The sequence below is a fragment of the Desarmillaria tabescens genome (assembly GCF_030435595.1).
Source record: "Desarmillaria tabescens strain CCBAS 213 chromosome Unknown EV420scaffold_11, whole genome shotgun sequence".
Taxonomy (NCBI): domain Eukaryota; kingdom Fungi; phylum Basidiomycota; class Agaricomycetes; order Agaricales; family Physalacriaceae; genus Desarmillaria; species Desarmillaria tabescens.
Window position 1 is genome coordinate 93558 of NW_026848310.1, and position 19382 is coordinate 112939.

The 19382-nt window shown below is 48.1% G+C and overlaps 9 protein-coding genes across 9 annotated transcripts; 4 read left to right on the plus strand and 5 right to left on the minus strand.

Moving 5' to 3' along the window:
* Window positions 1-240: 240 nt before the first annotated feature.
* Window positions 241-1311, minus strand: EV420DRAFT_1267260 (uncharacterized protein; the record flags this gene model as incomplete). The annotated part of the gene is made up of 1 exon (XM_060467380.1): window positions 241-1311. The coding sequence occupies one exon, from the start codon at window positions 1309-1311 to the stop codon at window positions 241-243; it is 1071 nt and encodes a 356-aa protein (XP_060332815.1).
* Window positions 1312-1596: 285 nt separating this feature from the next.
* Window positions 1597-3999, plus strand: EV420DRAFT_1529167 (uncharacterized protein). Its single transcript, XM_060472533.1, has 15 exons — window positions 1597-1933; window positions 1992-2055; window positions 2114-2173; window positions 2227-2267; window positions 2394-2423; window positions 2473-2536; window positions 2592-2657; window positions 2712-2818; window positions 2888-2934; window positions 3019-3109; window positions 3169-3243; window positions 3307-3359; window positions 3414-3522; window positions 3576-3631; window positions 3683-3999. Exons 1-15 carry the CDS (start codon window positions 1899-1901, stop codon window positions 3772-3774), a joined length of 990 nt encoding a protein of 329 aa, XP_060332816.1. The 5' UTR covers window positions 1597-1898; the 3' UTR covers window positions 3775-3999.
* Window positions 4000-4445: 446 nt separating this feature from the next.
* EV420DRAFT_1667628 (cornichon) lies at window positions 4446-5350 on the minus strand (the record flags this gene model as incomplete). Its single annotated transcript, XM_060479001.1, has 6 exons — window positions 4446-4585; window positions 4634-4756; window positions 4811-4923; window positions 4973-5041; window positions 5113-5174; window positions 5338-5350. 6 exons carry the CDS (start codon window positions 5348-5350, stop codon window positions 4552-4554), a joined length of 414 nt encoding a protein of 137 aa, XP_060332817.1. The 3' UTR covers window positions 4446-4551.
* Window positions 5351-6609: 1259 nt separating this feature from the next.
* Window positions 6610-7527, minus strand: EV420DRAFT_1477804 (uncharacterized protein; the record flags this gene model as incomplete). Its single annotated transcript, XM_060469444.1, has 3 exons — window positions 6610-6805; window positions 6855-7381; window positions 7435-7527. 3 exons carry the CDS (start codon window positions 7525-7527, stop codon window positions 6610-6612), a joined length of 816 nt encoding a protein of 271 aa, XP_060332818.1.
* An 830-nt stretch (window positions 7528-8357) lies between these two features.
* On the plus strand, window positions 8358-10777 carry EV420DRAFT_1640430 (AMP binding protein; the record flags this gene model as incomplete). Its single annotated transcript, XM_060477100.1, has 15 exons — window positions 8358-8649; window positions 8700-9046; window positions 9098-9118; window positions 9179-9187; window positions 9244-9349; window positions 9400-9419; window positions 9478-9559; window positions 9619-9698; window positions 9753-9983; window positions 10035-10088; window positions 10145-10173; window positions 10224-10385; window positions 10437-10558; window positions 10615-10645; window positions 10696-10777. 15 exons carry the CDS (start codon window positions 8358-8360, stop codon window positions 10775-10777), a joined length of 1668 nt encoding a protein of 555 aa, XP_060332819.1.
* An 872-nt stretch (window positions 10778-11649) lies between these two features.
* EV420DRAFT_1331211 (uncharacterized protein) lies at window positions 11650-12793 on the plus strand. Its single transcript, XM_060468809.1, has 3 exons — window positions 11650-11774; window positions 11830-12385; window positions 12439-12793. Exons 1-3 carry the CDS (start codon window positions 11675-11677, stop codon window positions 12707-12709), a joined length of 927 nt encoding a protein of 308 aa, XP_060332820.1. The 5' UTR covers window positions 11650-11674; the 3' UTR covers window positions 12710-12793.
* Window positions 12794-13097: 304 nt separating this feature from the next.
* On the minus strand, window positions 13098-14003 carry EV420DRAFT_1529193 (uncharacterized protein). The gene is made up of 3 exons (XM_060472534.1): window positions 13464-14003; window positions 13352-13415; window positions 13098-13296 (listed from the first exon to the last, which is right to left on the minus strand). The coding sequence occupies exons 1-3, from the start codon at window positions 13826-13828 to the stop codon at window positions 13210-13212; spliced, it is 516 nt and encodes a 171-aa protein (XP_060332821.1). The 5' UTR covers window positions 13829-14003; the 3' UTR covers window positions 13098-13209.
* A 2371-nt stretch (window positions 14004-16374) lies between these two features.
* EV420DRAFT_1477807 (uncharacterized protein) lies at window positions 16375-17789 on the minus strand (the record flags this gene model as incomplete). The annotated part of the gene is made up of 6 exons (XM_060469445.1): window positions 16375-16460; window positions 16495-16555; window positions 16815-16913; window positions 17318-17359; window positions 17550-17639; window positions 17661-17789. 6 exons carry the CDS (start codon window positions 17787-17789, stop codon window positions 16375-16377), a joined length of 507 nt encoding a protein of 168 aa, XP_060332822.1.
* Window positions 17790-18597: 808 nt separating this feature from the next.
* EV420DRAFT_1529218 (uncharacterized protein) lies at window positions 18598-19190 on the plus strand (the record flags this gene model as incomplete). Its single annotated transcript, XM_060472535.1, has 2 exons — window positions 18598-18874; window positions 18940-19190. Coding segments are annotated over exons 1-2 (304 nt in total), but the record flags the coding sequence as incomplete, so codon positions are not given.
* Between the last annotated feature and the right edge of the window lie 192 nt (window positions 19191-19382).

A 19382-nucleotide genomic window follows, 5' to 3' on the forward strand; every position in this document is an offset into this window, starting at 1 on the left:
ATCTCGGTTTTACAGTAACCGTCTCTTCCGTGCGGTCAAGAAAGGTCCAGGAGACAGCCGATGAAATGCGACTTTGAAGAGGGTCAATCACGAAGTATATCGTCGTATAGAAAACGGCGGCCACAGTATAGAAAAAGAAAACTATCTGCACGAGCTCAAAGAGTCGATAGAACGCGTTCTTGAAGGGACATCCTGAAGAGCAAATGGTGGTCGCTGGTTAACATGTATTGGTCAAATAAATTAAATAAATAATGTCAATCCCTTGACTAAAGCAAGAGCGCCAGTAGCGGCGGCATCGTCAATGAACTCCACATGAGCAAACGTATGGCCTTGCGCAGAAAGATGGCTCAGCACCATGTTCCTGTATGCCTCCACGCCGACAAGCGACCCTCCAAAGCAGATGACGGCTTCCTGCGCTCTCACGAGGCGCGGCGCAGCCTCGCTTTTCTCGCCCAGAAGGACAGCAATCTGGGATGCAAGAACACCTGAACAGGTCTGAAGAACGTCGATGGCAAGGGCGTCGTGATCCTCAAATGCACACCTGAATACGAGAGGCGCAAGGGACGACAGTCGCTTCTCTCGAGGCATGACACGATGAGCTGCAGCGTCTGTCCATGGAACAGGAGGTACGTGAATCTCTGTCAAGAGGTCCAGAACGCTCTTGACACCGAACGACTCCAGTACTCGCTGTTTGAGGATGCTCTCCCTGGCTGGCGTACTCAGAACAGAGGCACTGTCGTGCTCATACAAGAGTCGGCGCACAGTCTCCCTTCCAACATGAAAACCACCACCTTCATCGCCCAGGATCCATCCCCACCCACCAATCCTGCCCAACTCCTTTAACTGGCCCCCAGCTGTCTCTCGGAACGTCACCACATTCGACCCTGTCCCACCGATAACCGTAACGGCGTACGACACATCGGCATGCATACGGATTGGCGCTGCGAGGAGATGGGTGTCATTGGCTACCATGAGCCTGGGGCCCCTGGGGATGCCCAGCAGAGTCGAAAGAGCAGGAGAGATGGTATCGATGGCAGCCGGCGAGTCTATTCCGGATATTCCAAACCATGCCGCTGCGAAGGGACTGGGCGAATTAGGCGATAAAGAGACTGGCTCCACAGAGGGGCCCGTCGTGCATTCCTTGAGTGCCTCAGTTACGGCTGTACGAATAGCAGAGATGACTGCTTCCAGAGAATGATAGGCAAAATTAGATGGACCTCCGAGCGCGCGCCCCACGATCTTTCCAGAACTGTCGCATATCACTGCGGACGTCTTGGAGCCACCGCAATCACAGCAGAGATACAAGGACATGGTGGTCTACTGTTAACTGATATCTGGCATTCATCTCGAGCAGCCTAGTCTGCAGGCAAGGACGTTTACCAACAAGGACTAATACGGCAGGTATCGATATCGATATTACCATATGGTCGACTGGCCGCCCGGCGATGCTCTCCACATTCAAATCTGGGGTAATATCTCTCCGGTTGGATAAATGTGTCGGAACCCGTCCATGGGATCGTTCCGAAACCACATACCCGTCAGGTTCGGAGCTAATTAGAGGGGCCATGATCACTTTTCAAATTCCACACTTTTTCGCCGCTTCTCCACATCTCCTGTTCGAAATTATTCTGCATCTTTTTTCTTCCATCGCGGCCCTCCAGGATGGTATCACATTACCCCGATCACGAAGCATTAGATGATCGACAAAGACATACAGTTATTGAGTTGGCCTCCTGTAACTGCGGGTCCGGAAGCAATTATCACATTTCCCGACTTTCCATTTGAGACTGTAAAGGGGTAGTAGTCATTCAGCTTATAAGCCTGGACGTTCACTTTCTGTTTCCCCACCACGTCCTTTGCTTGGGACAGTCACTCCTTTACCCAATTTTTTTTCTCTCATGGCGATCGATGTTGGCTTCAAGACCGAGCATCCGTGAGCAGAAATAAGCATTCATCTCCGTCCACTTGCTCACTGTCCTCTGTTTTTACAGATTCCAACAACTGGAAGTCACCAGAGGTGACATCATCCTCGGTTCCATCACCTTTGGCTTCTTCGTATGTCTACCGCAAGGATCTTCATCAATTTCTCTGTTGACGAATTTGGTTGGAATAGTTTGGCTTTGCTGTCAACGTGACATGGAGCGCAATACGGGAGACGAGGCGGGCTAGAAGGGCAAGACTATATCCATTACCTCCAGCCTCATATTCACCATACTATCCCTATAGTTTTCCGCGTATATCTTCATGATCTGGCTGGAAATTGCCGCGTGAGTGCTCTTTTTTTTGCTCGAGTATACCCCTATGAAGTCAACTCATCATTGTTATTCAGCGATTTGGGTTTTGCTGTGCGTATTCAATCGAGTGACGACCCTTGGAATTTGCTGAAATTAAAGTGTAATTCAGGTCACTTCATGGGGCTACCTGTACGTTTTCGTATTTCCGTCCATCTTCTGCTGCTCACTTGCGTTTCAGCTCGGGGCACTTTCCCCCTGGCATTGGCGTCTTCCTAATGGTCATCATTTGCTGGATATGCCAAGTAAGCTACCAACTCATACACTGGCTACGCAATGTTCAAGCTGATCCTTACTCAGGTCCAATGCCTCATGTTGATTATTGTCAATCGGCTCTGTATCTTGTACTCCGAGCCAAGGCAAAGAGTAGGTGCTTTGTGTCGGAATTCTAGATGTGATTCTAACTAGATCTATTTTCAGCTGTTTCTCAAAGCATCGGTTGCAGGACTCGTCGGCTGCGTCTCCATTGCTACGGGCTGCATATGTGAGCATGTCCATTTTCCTATGCGCCTACGACCCATTCTTAGGTCAGGGATACCCGCTCAGCTACAGATCAGCGATAAATACGTCCACGTATGTACCGCGTGAAATTATAGTTACGATCGTGCTGATGGATACATACAGCTCAACCATTGGTGGGATCGTGTTGAGAAGTCTATTTATCTAGCGTATGTCCCTTGACATCCTTATTTTTCGTCGGTTTTTTCGACTGATCACCGTCGTTTAGTTCTGGATTTATCTCTCAACATCCTATTCATCCGGATGGTAAAAACACGATTGGTCCAACATGGCCTGAAAAAGTATGATAAAGTCATGCGGTGCGTCGTCCCTAGTCCTTCCTTACATATGTGGGACGAGAACTCATCCTAGGCATCAGATTTAATGAATACATCATCGTCGTTTCCATTGGTATGGATATCCTCCTTTTAGGAGTAACATTCCTTAGAAACAAGTTTGTATACTGTCAAGTGAGTGCTTCTGAGGCTTTCTATACCCCTCGCTAACAACCATTCAGTTTCCATCCCGTGGTGTATATCGTAAAGCTCCAGATTGAGATGACCATGTCTCGTATGTTTCTTCCCTTGATGTCTGTTAGCGATTCTTAAAACCGTTTCCATCTAGGTCTCTTGATCAAGGTCGCTCGGTCGACCGGTATCAACGTGTATAACGAAGAAAAGGGTGGCATTACATCCGACAGCCTCAGCGGAAACAAAACGACGAATCATGGAGTGTACGTGTTCAGAGTTTCTTCCCTGTACGAAATAACGTCTGATCATTTTTCAGGGCCGTTCAAATTCAAACTCAAGTATTCACTCATGCTGAAGGGCCGGATGAGTATGGTGCGGACAACGAGCCTTTTCTGATATACGCGTTCTCATGGCATTGTGTAGAACTTGATAGACGGGACCACAAGAGCCAGGCACTGCAAGAAGCCGAGTCCGTCAACTCCAGCGGCGAAATCATCAAAGTCTCACCAGTTTAGATGCCTTAGAATTATATAATTTAATACCCCAGATATACTTTCTTGCGGGGGTATATGTAATTTACGCCCTTTCCACTGCAGTACACGCACTTTTCAGGATGCATTTGCGTTGAATCCCTTTACCCGTGCCCGTGAAGATAAAGCTGGATTGGTCTTGATATAATTACCCAATCAGCACCAAAAAATTATACCTTTGAAGCAACCCACATTACCGTAGCCACTGCTAGCCGCAACCGCTGTCACGCAGATTTAAGATTTACGGGGTGCGGTTTCGAACATGCGACGCACATACGGACGGTCCGATCTATCCGGTCCTGCCCTCAAGTCCGCGATTTATAAGACAAATCAGCCCTGAGATTTTTCTCTTCTTCGTGCGGCGACACGGCCATCTTGTTTCCCTATGTTGCTCATGACTGCCCATGCCATTCGCGTGGTTTTATCAGGCGGTCGTTCGAGTGTCAGGCCGTGTTCTGAGCGATCGGACGTCTTAGCACCCAATATCGCCTCTTCCCCCTTAGCGGGAGAGGGGATGGGTCGGTGGTTCCGTACATTCTATACTCACTTATATATCGTAGTCTGTATTTTCCCAAATGCCAATGTTTTTACTTCAAAGACCTTCGCGCTCAAAGGAAAAAAGAAAAGAAATTTAATCTAGAAAAGAGATCATAGACAGGGCATCCACCGGCTTTCATCGCGTATGTACGTGAAAATTCCATTGATTATAAGTCATTTCGTAGATGGCAGCTTTACACCTATTCGTTCCCACTTGCCCATGTCTCACTCGCTCTCTGCAATGAGTGCTACGATCATTCTGAAAATGACCCTCAGCGGTTGTCATCACACGAGCAAACGGACGAACCGGTAGAGGTAGTAAAAGAACGATAACAGATAGAACCCAAGCTTGATGAAGCTCTCTTTTTTGTGTCCTGGAAGAGACCTGAATATCTCTGTGGCATCGTACATGTGATTTTTGTTTCGTATCCTGAGACATAACGGTAAGAAAGATAAGAGAGTAATAGTAGTAGTGACGACGAACTTGTTTCCATTGAAGACCACCAACGGCAAGTTCAAGAGGAACGCGGTCCATTGTCCAGAGAGCAGGAAAAGCACAGTCAAGAATGCATGAGCGATGTTTTCAGGAAGGACGAACTGTTGGAGTGATAAGGTGAAGTGTATGACTGTAGATCGTGCAACATACTTGATTAAGCTTGTTGCAAAGATCTATAGGATTTATGTAGTCGCATTCCAGGTCCGAGAACATGATGATCTTGGAGGGCGATAGTGTCAGCAAGATAGACAGGCTCATGGCCATGGCACGGCCCGCATAAACGAACTCACGAAAAACACCATGCAAAACAACAGTCCGGCAGCCATGAGGACTGCGAAAAGGAACAACCAGCCTGCATACCCGGACACCGCAGGAAACGTGGATTTTGGCCGCACAGTGAATATCAGCGATATGGGAAAATGGCAGAGAAAGAGTGCAGAGAAAAATAGTCAGTGCTGGTCCTATGTACTGGCCTGGGAATGACGCCCCCAGGACAGGTAAGGAGATATCCCTACCTGCTCCACCCATACTGCAAGTCGGTTCGTAAGATAGTCTTTAAAAGTGTCGTAACCTGGAGCAAAAGCCTGCATGTAACGATACAGAAAAATCAGCCAAAACGAAGGAGTAACGACTGCACGGAATACTGACAAGGAGCAGAAGGGAAGGGAAAAGCAAGATGATGGTGAATTGCGTAGGCCAACGAAGCCAACGTCACGATCGTGCAGGGTAACAAAACGTGACCATCATTTTTTTCGGCTTCAAATTCTACATTACTATTAGATTTCTGTCATATGGATTTACAGAATTGACGAGACAATGAATAGATACATGTTCACGATACAAAACAACGGAAAAATAAGAGTATACCGATGGACATAACACGCGGCAACTGTAATAATGGCTACATAACATCATCGTGGATTCTAGCTTCCAAGCCATAGCTGTCAGTCGGTCATCAACGACAGGCACACTTATATCTCACCCTATTCGCGTTCACCAAACAAGGTACGTGGACAAGTGAATACGCCATACCGAAGAACGTGCCGAGCATTAAGCTATTGGTGGATCAGCTGTTACTGAAGCCAGGCCGGCAGCGTAGGGTGCTCGTCACCTTACAGAGAGAGAATTTGCTTGCCGTGTCTTGCTCTCGGGAGCGCATTTTGTCGCCTTCGATAATGACTTGAACACTTTATAGATTATAATAAGCACCAAAACTGTACGTCAAAAAAGTAAAACAGCACCTGCAAAAGGCAATTACTCTTATCGTTCCGTGTGCGTACGTACTAGTATCATCTGTGGCTCCGACCATTGATGACTGCGTGATTGAAGGCAGGCCATGGCTGTACTTGGGCAGCTGAATCTTACAGGGAGTACTGTAAGGAAAAGTCAGAAACGTGAAGGGCCTGAAATTAGACTGACTGACGAGACAAATCTTTCACTACACTCAAATACGTACGAACCTCTTGCTAGGCACTCGGATTCAGAAGCTTATGGGCATGATCTTAACAAGGATACTGGATACAAGATCAGCCGCAGCAGTAGATGATATCACAGAAGCAACGCACCAACGATCTGAAAAATCAAGCAAAACATGTTGCATCAACAGGTAGAGATACAGGGAACGATCCTAAAACCTCTGTCTGGGACAATATAACGGCGCGTCGGTATGAGGTGTAATAGCATAAATTACAGGAAGGAAATAGAGTTGGGAGATGGAGAGGCCAGGGGATTCATCAAGACACCGATATAAATGAGTTCGCAGTTGGAAGATATGCAATGGCACGCAATCAGTCGATATCCATCTTCCTGTTCCCGCCGTTCCCAGGTCGTCTGCCACCGCCGCCGCGTCTTCCTCGTCCACCTCGTCCCCCACCACGACCACCTCGCCACGGCACCTGTGTATACTCCTTTGGATCAGCACCAGGTGGAGCAACGAGAACCTGCGCCCGCGGATCCTTCAATATGGCATCTGACCTCATTTTTCTGATGGCAGAATAAGATAAGGAAGAAAAAAAGGTTAAAAACAACATACGAGCCGTTGTCGTTCTCTGAGTCCATCAAAACGTCCACACTGCCTTCCTTCATCACAAGCCCCATACCATCCGGGCCAGCCAGTCTCCCAAACAGTGAAGGGCCTTTGTGCAAGCCAACAATCACGACGGACAGCGTCTTACCGTCAGCCTGTTGCTTGTCAAATTTGGCAACAGCAGCTTTGGCAGACGAGGGGTCTTTGAATGTGAGTCGAATCACCACCTCGGGAGAGGCAGCCATGAGCTTGGACTCTGTTATCGCGCCACAGCGCTTAAAGATTGCAGCCACGTCCTCTGCCGTTGTTCCCTTCACAAGACCGGTAACCTCGACGACATTGTTCTGGCTGGCACCCTTTATTGACAATTCTGATGAGGAGATGCCTGCTGCTTTTTCGACGAATTTTCTTGCAGGTCCAAAGTTGACTCGGGGCGCTACAGGCTGGACGCCGAGACGTGCTGAAAGGTTGTTTTCTGATTCGTACATATCATGTCCCCATTGGCTGTCAATGTCTGCCTTGGGAGGTCTGCTCTGTTGCAAAGAGGTTGGAATAGAGAATGTCGAAGAAAGTGAAACCCACGAACATATGGTGTCGAGGATCGACTTGAGTGAGTACCCTTTGAACGGATAGCGCCGGTAGTAGGGGGATTCCCCATACGCTCAAGCAGTGAAGCCATTGACGAAAAGAAAAATGAGCAAGGAGCTAGTAGACGGTGGTGGTCGAAGACGAAGACGAAGGGGCGGTGGCGGTGCAGAGTCCAATTAGGCGATGCTGAGCGACCATCACAGCCTCAAAGATAAAGTCGCCATTGAAAGCGCTCACCCAATACTTTACTGCCAATCAGTCGTTTGCTTCCAAAGGCTATAGAGCGACGACCGAGTCGGAATTTCTCTTTCGTACGATGAATTGTACAGGGCTCACTATAAAGCGCTATCACCGGATAGTCCGATTCGCAACGTCAACCTGCTGACTGAAACAACAGATAACAACGCGACAGTCGCCCTCCTATCCTTTTATCAAACTACGTCCATGGACACGAACTCGTCGCAAAAGGCCATTCCACCAACAAAACAGTTGCTTGGATTCCTGGCCTATAGGATTGCGTTGGTTACAGGTATATGGATACCTGGAAGGTGCTGGAGGGTGATAGTTATTGCCGCTGTCCATACTTAGTGGACCTTCCGGTAAATACCCTACCCATTTACCGGTTTGCATTTCATGCTCCTGACTCCGCCCTGTCAGACTTTTCCCCGCAATCGCAAGCTGGGGATGCAGAAAACTAACTATGCACGGTATCCCTATAATACCATAAATCGTCGCTCTGTAGGCACAAGGCACCTACGATTTACATGCACTTTTGCGACGGTACCGAATTTAAACGCGACTTCAAAAGTTCAGATCTATCGGCAATATGTAACCCCGCCTCCAGTTCTCGTGATACGTATAAAAGAAACTTCTTAGACAACTATTTCGACGTCTCTTGTTACCACCCCTTGTCATTCCCCCATGTCTGCGAAAATCTACACCTCCCCCGACCCGTCTGTGCCTATTGTGAGCCGCTCCATTTTCACCCATCTCCTAGCCAAGGATGGCGATCTTGTTGGAGGACACCCAGCTAGCCTACCGGCATTCGTGGATTCCGCGTCGGGAACAACAATAACGCGTGCACAATTGAGGTCTCTTGCTCTTTCTCTGGGTTACGCCCTACGGAACCATCCAAAGATCGGCGCGAAGCGGGGGGATACCGTTCTCGTCTACTCCCCGAATTCTCTAGCGTGGCCTGTTGCCGTCTTCGGGTGTACGTACAAAGTCCCGTCTCTTATCAACGTACCTTATTCTTGCACTTAGCTATATCTGCTGGACTACGAACAACCTTTGCGAATAACGGATATACGAGTCGTGAATTGGCTCACCAATACAGGGATAGTCGTGCCAGCTATGTCTTCACAACCGAGGAAGGCTTGCCAACTGTCAGGGAGATGTTCAAGACCATTGGCATCGGAAGCGCAGGCGAAGAGAAGATCCTGTTATTAAGTAGCAGTTTATCCTGGGCAGGCGGACCCGATGCCTCGCGGAGTCCTCGCACCGCAGGCTTGCTAAGGATGGAGGATTTGTTGTCGCTGGGGCAGCTGAAGGAGGAAGAAAAGTTTGAAGGTGACCTTGCTCAGGAGACCGTTCTGTTGTGCTATAGCTCAGTAAGTGACAGGTCGACGAAGTAGATCATATTTTAACGGTACATCATCTAGGGAACTACTGGAAAACCCAAGGTATTATTCTCTACGTCTCAGGTGATTCTTTGTTGAGTGAAATCCTGTGTCCTTGAATAGGGTGTTGAGGTAAGTGCAGTCCCATCCTGTTCTTTATACACCCAAAGTGACGTCGATTATCCAAGACGACACATCAAAATCTGACATCTGTAGTTGACATGTCCAACTTGGCCTTAAGCTATATCGCTGGAGGGCCAATACTGGGTGTTCTTCCTTTCTACCACATATATGGTACATTTTCTTCGCAATTCACAACATCAGTTTATTCACTACGCCCACAGGAGCCGTCGAGTTGCTACTAGTTCCCCCTCAGATGCGGTAGCCCGTGCATTATCCAACCACGCTTCGACCCCACACAGTTCTGTGCCAACATCGAACGGTATAAAATCAAACTCGCATTGATCGTCCCGCCGATAATGGTCGTCTTAGCCAGACATCCGGGTATGCCGATGTCTTTTCAAGTAATACGGCGTCTTTCGCTGACACCCGCCATACCCTAGCTGTTGAGCAATACGATCTGACGTCCCTGAAAGTGCTAGTTTCAGGTGCAGCACCTTTGGGGGCAGCATTGACGAAACAGGTACGCAGTTCATTATTTATTTCTAGACGGGATGAAGCTAATCGCTGTGTTCAGGTCAACGACCGACTCCGTTCGAGGAACACGAACTGTGCTATTGTACAGGGCTATGGTCTGACGGAAACCTCTCCTATGACGCATCTTCTCCCACCGCAAGACGCCGAGAGGAAGATGGGTAGTATTGGCATTCTTTTGCCGAATCTCGAAGCCCGACTGGTCGACGAAAGTGTGGACGCGGCGGAAGGCCAACCAGGTGAACTCTGGGTACGAGGACCTACTGTTATGAAGGTATGCGTGGTCCTTCATTTAGCCGGGAAAAGGATAATTAAGGTGGATTAGGGCTATTTGAACAATGTCGAGGCGACCAACGAGGACTATAACGCCGGAAGGATGGTTCATGACCGGCGACGTTGCTATCCGCGATAGGGATGGGTTCTATTTTATTGTAGATAGACGGAAAGAACTTATCAAGTACAAGGTGAGTCTGGTATCTGTCTCTCAAGTTCAGGCTGAAATGACACTTCCAAGGGTTTCCAAGGCAAGCGCAACGCTACTAATGAGAACGTTCACTAACCAATGCCTTACAGTCCCTCCGGCTGAGCTGGAAAGCGTACTGTTAAGCCATCCTGATATCGCAGACGCAGCTGTAGTTGGAGTATACGATGCAGAAGAAGCTACGGAACTACCCAGGTGTGTTTCTTTTCATAATTTTAGTATTGTGACTCTAAACAATTGCTTCAGAGCTTATGTCGTCCACGCCAAACCTCACAGAATAAGTACCGACATCGAGAAGCATACTTTCTCGCGAGACGTATCTTCGTGGATACAGACGAAGGTGGCGAGACACAAATTCTTACGAGGCGGTAAGAGATCTTGTAGTACCTTCCTACGTCTGTCCTCACATCTGCATCTGTCTTAGGCGTCGCTGTCATCGACATTGTACCTAAGAGGTAAGCACTAGTGGAATACCGATCCTCTGACTCTTAACACACAACTCCAGCGCGGCCGGAAAAATTCTTCGTCGAGAGCTACGCGAGCGTGCGAAGGCTGAAGTAGAGAAGCCTTCGAAGGCGAAGTTGTGAGACGGATGGTAGACTGGCAGACATGGGCCCGGTTTCCACCACGAGCAAGAGGCGAAGCAGAGGGATTATCTCATAGGATACAAGACTGGTTTTATTACAAGTACGTACACTGCATTCTACAACGTAGACAATAGATCTAGAAGAACTTGGTCAGTAAAGAGCACTCGCGTTAGATCAGAGAAGAGGATCAGGGTTGTCAAATTCTGGAGCCCGCCCCCGCCATCATTGACGAGGTATACACCATGAAGAAATTCAAAAACATAATTTTCGAAGCATCATAAACAAGCAAGAAGGAAAGAGACTCACCAACTACCCTTCAACGCATTCGCTACGCACGAAGAAGCGAATTCTTCAGATGAGGAAAAAAATTGAGATGTCCTATGCCGAACGAGAGTGAGCCCCATTGTGTTGAAGACCTCCGAGAAGGACTACAATCGTATAACTGTGTCTATGAGCAACAAAGTGCCTACACCTCCAGCAGACCACCGAGCGATACACACGCTCATATCTTCGCGCATGAACACCTTAGCCGGATAGCCTGCCATCAGAGAGACAGCAGAGCGGTCGAGAGGGAGTAACGAGCCAAAAAAAAAATCAGGCTGAGCAAAACATTCTCGCCGTCCTCGTCCAGTACCATCGTGCTTGGAGATGGTCGCTTTCCGTTAGTTGAACGAGGACACACTCTGCATCTCCGGGGACTTTCCCCACAGCAAAAGGTGAAAGCCAGAGCTCTCTGTACGGAAGCTGCGACGACGATTCTTCGAACGGCAAAGGTGACGAAACCGCAAAGAAGAAAAATCAAGTTTTATTTTCCATTTTTGGAACTCCGATTGAAATCAGGGTCGGTCGGTCGCAGCCGGACTGCCGGGACACTTGAGCTTACGACTTCGAACTCTGATGTCGTCCACGCATGAACAGCCTACTCAACAGCCCCAGCGGGTTAGAAAGCCTGCATTCTCGGACTGGCCGACAATAAAGATACTGACGCCTCCCCAAGGTGAGCTCCTCGCGGTCAGTTCATGAAATATCTTAACAAAGGCACAATTTCACAGGACGTTTCTCTCCCAAAACCGACGAGTGGTGTATAACGTACTGCACGCAGACGGTCAAGGGCCGTTTCAACAGCCAGGAACCTTCATGCCGATCTTTATGTATCCGACGGATATTTGCCCATGAAGTCCGGAATATTGTATCGTTCCGACGGCATCAAGATGTCGACGAGGAGGGCAAGGCAAAGTACCCACTACCTGCTGAGGGACAGCCCGTCAATATGCCTCGATACTTAGGTGGGAAGGCGTCCTCGGATACGGATGATGAGCCGACACCGCCGCCTGAACGGAATAGGGCGACCAAGTACTGGGACGAGGGATGGTATTTATGGACAAGCACCAGCCATGTTTCGTCGGTGGAGAAGCTACAAATGATGAAGTATGACCTACGGGGGCAGGTCCGGAGAGAGCACTACAAGGAGCAGAGAAAGGCGACCTGGCAGGAGTACCAGCAATTCATAGAACGCAATGCTCAGCCAGTGCACTCTCCACTTCCCGACGGCGAACACAACAAATGGTGGGGTGCCATCGTGCCGCCTCCCCCAATACCCGATACATCGTGAGCAGACTTTTCGTTTCGTTCCGATTTCCGTCATTCTAATTTCCCTTCAGATCACATTCTTTGCTTATACCATTACCACCACAGATGCCTCCAGCTTGGGATGGTATAAGTAAGCTACTGCAGCCGACACGGCGCGTTTTGACGATCTTCCGAGACAGTCTCATCGCTGGGGACCACTTGACGTTTGCAGGGATGGTTTGGCGAAAAGCATGGACAAAGGAGCCTTATTTTCTTGTTCAACGGACGTTGGAAACTGCGCGTGATATGTGGAAGGGAGCTGGGAAGGATGACAATGATGATGAGAAAGATAGCACACATTAGCCTGATGTATATTATAATAATAGAGGACACTATTCTGTATATCGTTAATACCACTCCATACATAACGGAGAAGGAAAGAAAGACATCTCTGATTTTCTCCTCCAATCGCATGCTCAATTTCTAAACCCCACAAAGGCACTCTATCTATAGACAATTTGCATTTCTTTGCCGGTACTTGACCCGAGGCTGCTGTTGCACTTCCCGCGGCTTGATTGCCTGCATCAACACCACTAACTTTTCTATATATATAGAGAGCGCGCGCCTCTATCTCGAATCGACAAAAGAAGGGTTCTAGAATCGAAGATCCTCGAAATATCTAATTAGTTATCCTAGTTTTGTACCGAAAAGTCCAAATCTGAAAGTCACGAACATATCGAATAAAGAAAATCATGAATGAATAGAGCTGCGCACGAGACCCGCTCGTTCATACTGGACAACCTGCTCTCCAGAAGAACAATCGCCGTTATGGCAGGATGCAGAAGTCCCTGCCTTGGACTGCTTCAGAACGTATCTTCCAGTTTGAAACCAGATGGTTCCCGGGTGACTTTGGCTAAGGTCTTTGAAGACATATCTCCAGCAAGGTACATCTAGGAAGTGAATCAGAACCATCAAAGATTACTAACAATGTATGGATGCACTTACGCGAATCCCATTTTGGTCTGGCATCCAAATATAGTCACCACCGCCAACGTGCATAGTTCGGTATCTAAATTTGGTTTTAAGAAAGCTGGGAAGTAGAAATGGTTAGTCTCACCTATGATCAGACGATAAGCCGAGAAAATCTTTAGCGGCTTGCTTGGGCACAACGCCGCGGATCTCAACCTGGCTGCCGTCGGTTTTCCATTCAATAAGCCCAAAACTCCGTCCATTAACAGCCTTGAGTACAGTGTACCCAGGCATCTTCGAGTCAGTTGTAACGTAGAATTGAGGGTCATTGTTGAGCCCAACCACAATGCAGTTAATGATGGAAGGGTTGAGAGCCGTGAAGTAGAAGGTATGCATGCTTGGAGCATTACTGGAGGAAGAATTATTCCAGGGAAGTGCACCGTAAATTGAAGGGGGGATTTCAGATGATGAGCCGCTGGGAAGGGTACCCCATACGTTGTAAGGATGCTGCATCGTAGGATTAATAAGTCGAAATGAAGGAAGAGAAGGATCGAGATGGGTTGTTTGAACGAGGAGCAGATACTTCACGTTTATGTACTTTGAAAAATGGTAACTGGGATATTTTTGGATGTCATTGGCACGGGCAAACAGTGCTGACCGGACTCGCAAGCCCGCTAACTCTCGACCTCAACCAAGCTGAAGAAGAGACATAAAAAGGCCACCTCGGCAAGGAACACCGAGGTCACGAAGGCAGCATCCTGAAAGGAGAAGTTTCGCAGGAGCCTAGTCCCCATGGACGATCACCAAGGAAGTCGGGCGCCAATCCACAGCCAGCAAGGAGGAAATCGTTTCGATGCCACGTTAGACCCATAAAGTCCATAACAGGATAACAGGTGTACACACTAATGATTATGCATAGCCGTAGGAAAGGTTTAGCCATTGATAAAGGTTTGAAGGGGAAAAACTGATCGAGAGGGTCGATCAGGCATTGAGGCGTGATCCTGATATTGTGATCCCCGAGACGAGATACATCAGAGAAATTTGCAAGGCGTCATAACGTTACTAACACTGCGGCAACCCACGACCCGGGTAGACACGGCAAGTTGACCTTGTTTCGTGTGAATCGAATAGTTATCGTCGCTAGGTATCATCTAGTTCCCTGAGCAGTAAATGATCCTTAGTCTGAATAAGATCACACTGGTTCACCCTCGGAGGCATCGACGGATGGACATACTACTGGCCCTGCCGGTCGTCGAAGTCAACATACGATCGAGCATCAGCCGTCGGTACCGGCAACTTGCCGGTAACTAACCCGATGATCCCGCATCACCGCTCGAAAGAAAGAGTTTTCGAGTTCCCTGAAGACAGTAGCTTCGATAGAAAGTGAACGTGAAGAGCTACTAAGTTCTACGTCCACTCCATCACTGTCTGTGCTCAGTGCTCTGACCAGAGTCTGAATGTTGAATGAGTCACAACGAAGCCCGCAAGGTAGAGAGGTAGACAGATACGAGCAGAATCATAGGACAAAGTTCCCCGAGACTTGGTATATGATTATCCACGCTTTTCTGAGCTCCAGTTGGCCTGCGCTCGACGGAAGATTTGTGGGCCCGATACGGAACATGTAAAACAATGCGTGTACACCCAGTTGGTGCTGTCAGACCCTCACGCCACATTAATACCGTCTAAAGCGTCCGAAATTTTGGCCAAGGTGATGCCAGAGTATAGGCACTGTACACAGAACAACGGCCATTAACTCGCCGACCTCTCGAGATACAATTCTAATCGTCAACGACATCTGAGCCCTTCTCGATCTCGCCTTTGACAGTGGGGACTGTGCATTGTGCAAAATTTCAAATTTGTTCAACAATTCGGCAAGGAAACATTAGAGTCCCAGAATCCTAAAATTTAAAAGCTTAGATTAACTTGTGTTCGATGGACGGATCAGGGAAACTTATGAAATTCTCCGTCCAATACATGCACTGATACCACCGGGAAAATGTCAACCTATAAAACACCAGAACCAGAAGGAGTTATATATCTTCAAAAGTGGCCTACAGGTTCGCACAGACACCCACTGAAAGGCCCTTTTCACATATCGGACATCGAGCCACCGATCCGGATTAAAGGTCTGGGCGTTAGCCCCCAAAATATCGGTATTGCTATCCAGTGATCTTGTTAGAGACTTCAATAAAGGAGTGATATGCCGGTTATATGAAGCGACGGAGGCAATGATCTTTTAGCCTTTAGGTACAGGTCCTTGATGAAAGACTCGACCAGAGGCTGTGATGGTAGAATTCGAGAGAGAATGACATCGTTGCATTCTGCTTGCCTGAACATATTATACACTGCTGGATGGAATCGGAAAACTTCCTCTGGCTGGGGTTGAACAAGGTACGCAGGCGCGGTAAGGATGATACTAACCTTGACAATAGCAGTCAAGTATAGCATCGAACCAAAGTCCAGTGTGCCCGAGAATTCCGCCGATTCTCCGAGGCTCTGACCTTTCGTTCCTTTACGCGTATCTCCTTGCGCAGTTTGTCCTGCATTTCTGGATTTCGGCTGAGTTCCAATACAGTTTAAGTAAGACTACTAGCCGTTGTTTCATGACCAGCAATGATGATTGAACTACAAGAGGTGAGATGGGAAGAAGCAGCCTCATTGCGAAGAGAATGCACTAACCACATCTGGGCATACAGTCCGTCATCAGTGAGGCGATTCTTCACGTCACTGGAATTATTGACCTTTACCGGAAATTTCTCAATTGAGAGGATCCAGTCACCCAGATGTCAGGTCTTTTTATTATTCACCTAACAGAGACGTTATGTTGTACTTGGTATTCCCGGTAAGCAAATCGACATTTTCGGAAGTGACCACCCTTTGAGCAATGGTATGTGAAGCGTGTATGCTCGAGGCCAGACGCATACTCTGTCATCCACTGGAGAAGAGAAAGGAGAGAGCTTCCAGTATACTTGTGAAAAGGATTCTATGGTTTGACGGTGTAGCCATGGCGCCGAAGCTATACGAATAGATTCAGTTGATAGTACTAAGCCAACGCGGGCCTAAATGATCTCACAAAGATTATTGAATGCATTTGCTAGCTCGTTATCTCCATTATCCAGGGAATTGAACTGGTAGCTGAAAGCAGCTATCAAACAGCGATAGAATGAAGATCTGGTTACCTTCACCAATTGCATCCAGGGTTGCACGAGACGTCCATGTTGGGATGTCAACAATCGATTCCTGTTTCTCCGAGGATGAGATGAGATCTCACCATTTATTGGCCATCTATTGAACTTGGTTGAAAGTGGTATCATCAAGGGAAGAAAGGCGCTCACCTAGGTTGCATAGAAATTGAACACAGGTACAAGCGCTCTAGATCTCGGCACGCTGAAACCTGGCAACATGACCTTTCGATGTCGTTTGCAGTCTTCGGTGCGGCCTTCGGCTAGGTGACAATGGTCGGCGCTTCGAACGCCTAGCCGCAGAGGTATAGACTTACCATCTTCCCATCCAATTCCTTGGTCAGATAAGATGCGGGAAACTTCGCGTTGTAGGTAGCTTGGAAAACTTGTATGCTGATGCTTGACAGATGGTATTCCTGCTTTAAAGTCGTCAATAGAATCCACGAAGAGAAAAATGAATCCTGCATACACCAAAGGGCCCCTAACTCGCACGATACCACCGTATATGGATTTCCATTTAAAGTCAGTCTTGTATGAGGGGACTGCGCAACTGAATGCGGAAGTCGAACCTCTCGGGGTTAGCTTTGCATCGATTCCGGAAGGCAACCTTAAATTCAACGTAAGTTAAAAGGTGCTGAAACAACCACTGAATAAAAATCATTACAGAGGTATAACTCCGATTTGGAACCGGAAATCTGGGTAATCGAGATGCGAGAGTAACGCTTGTATGCGACATATAATGCTGCTAGGAGTGCCAAGCAGGTGAATGTGACATATTCCCATGCTGTATCAGAAGGGAAAGGTACCGCAGGATACTCACACCTACACAGGCCGAGGTTATATAGCCCTTGACAGCCGAATTCTTCGTGAAAGTTGAAGCGCATGCTGACGCAGTCCATACATGGATACGGAGATCGTGATGCTTCACATTGCAGCTGACCTTCTGTCAAGAACTTGAAGCCACGGCGTCCGATTATGACTGGCTACATTGACGCCGTTTCGAGCCTTTTCTTTTCTTTTCTTTACCTTTAATTTCTACCACCGTGTCGTACTCGCTCTTGGACTGAAGACCTGTCCCATAGCAGATCATTTACAGTGCCGTTCGGTGACTCATAAAGGCCCATGGGCCTGTTGTCGCAATTCTGTCAATCACAGAAAGTCACTGTCGTGAGACCAGATGTGATAAGACCCAAACCTGCAAGAACCTTGGTTAGGCTCAACTTCGAGTCAAGTTCAATAGCATTCTTTTTTGTTTTGCGCGAAGGAAGAGACTCTGCCAGCCGGGAAACCATCAAGCTAAGGACTTCTTAAAGTCGGTGTGTCAAAGGGGGGCATTGTTCAATTTATAGCAAAGGTGGGTGCTAGCCCACAACCATTTCTGCGGCCTGCCTCTTTGGAATGGGCTTCTATCAGCCGGCAAGCCTTCAGCATGCGGTCAAAGGCACATGAAGAATTCGAACATTACGATATTTGAATGCAGGAGGGCTATGTTGGAGCGAGAAGAAGCTGGTAAAACATAAGCACCGTGTCCTTTCTTCCGCGCCTGTAGGAATAGCGTATTGTGTTCATAAGTCAAATACAAGCTTGCCCTGAAGAAGGATATTTATCTGAATGGTAAAGATGACTTATGATACTGAATCAGTGAATTACAGAAGGAACCTGACCTCGCATCCCTCAAGACATACGTCAAAAAGAAGTTGACTCCGAGTCCCTGAGGCCCGCGCGGGTTCGAGTGCCGTTAGGCAATGAGAAGTACTTTGACATCGTGAAATACTCGCCAACGTTTCACACTCTCCTTAAGTATAATGTGGTGCAGTGACGGAACCTGTTGGAAACGGCGTACAATACAACAGAACTCTTGTTAACAACATTAGTATAAGAAACAGAATCCGAAGTTCAAACCCTTCACGTACCTTTGACCGCCCGAGGACTTGCCTCCTCCGAGTTCTGGCAGTCCCGCAGTTCTGGGCTGACAGAAGCCCATCCCAGGAACAGTCACAGTTCTTCCAACCCACCCACAATACACTTCCGCCATCACCATGGCAAACGCGAAGTCTTCGGTCGCCTGGTCCAGTGTCGAATTGGTCACTGCTTCACAGGAGGCATTCAGTGTCCCTGTGGAGAGCCTATGCAAACACGAGACCACATCATCCGTGAATGCCCCCGATACAATGGACACCGAGACGGACTCCGCAAAGTCTCCAGAGACCTATACTTGCCGGACATCTTAGGGACGAAAAGGGGCATAGAAGCCCTGGCAGCGTTCCTGGAGAAATCAGGCGCATTCACGAAGACTGGCACCCCCAAACGGCCGCCCATGCGACCCACATTGGATGAAGAAGAAACCACGCTTGAAGACTGGCTGGGAGATCAGGACCTGGAGCGAGAGGAAGATCCCGGAGGTTGAAAAGTGGTAGAGGAAGGATGGAAATGTTGACAGACCCGGAGAACAACCAAGGAACTCGCTCCATGCACAAACCCGTGCCCCATAGCCTGAGTTATGGTGGCGTCAACCCCCTTGGATACCAAGGACTCAACACATGAAGTCACGAGAAAACTATACCATTCAAGGTCTGAAAATCCCCCCGTGTACCTACAGTAGCTACTGGGGCTGGCTATGAGCAAGCGCCGCCGCGTCTCTGTACATAGATTACGGGTTGCGGTTTCGAAATATAGATTTTTTTAAATAAAAATAAGAAAAGTTCTTCCAACCCATGGTCCACGTGAAACGGTCCGGCGCTCCGAGCATTTGCCGCTCAGTTCCGTCCTATGAGATGATAGTACTGGTGCGGTGGAATTTTCTTGGACGGCAATCTACTAAGTGAAGTTCGCCTGGCGACGTTCTCACCCTTGAAAGGACAAAGAAACCACTTGTTCCCGATACC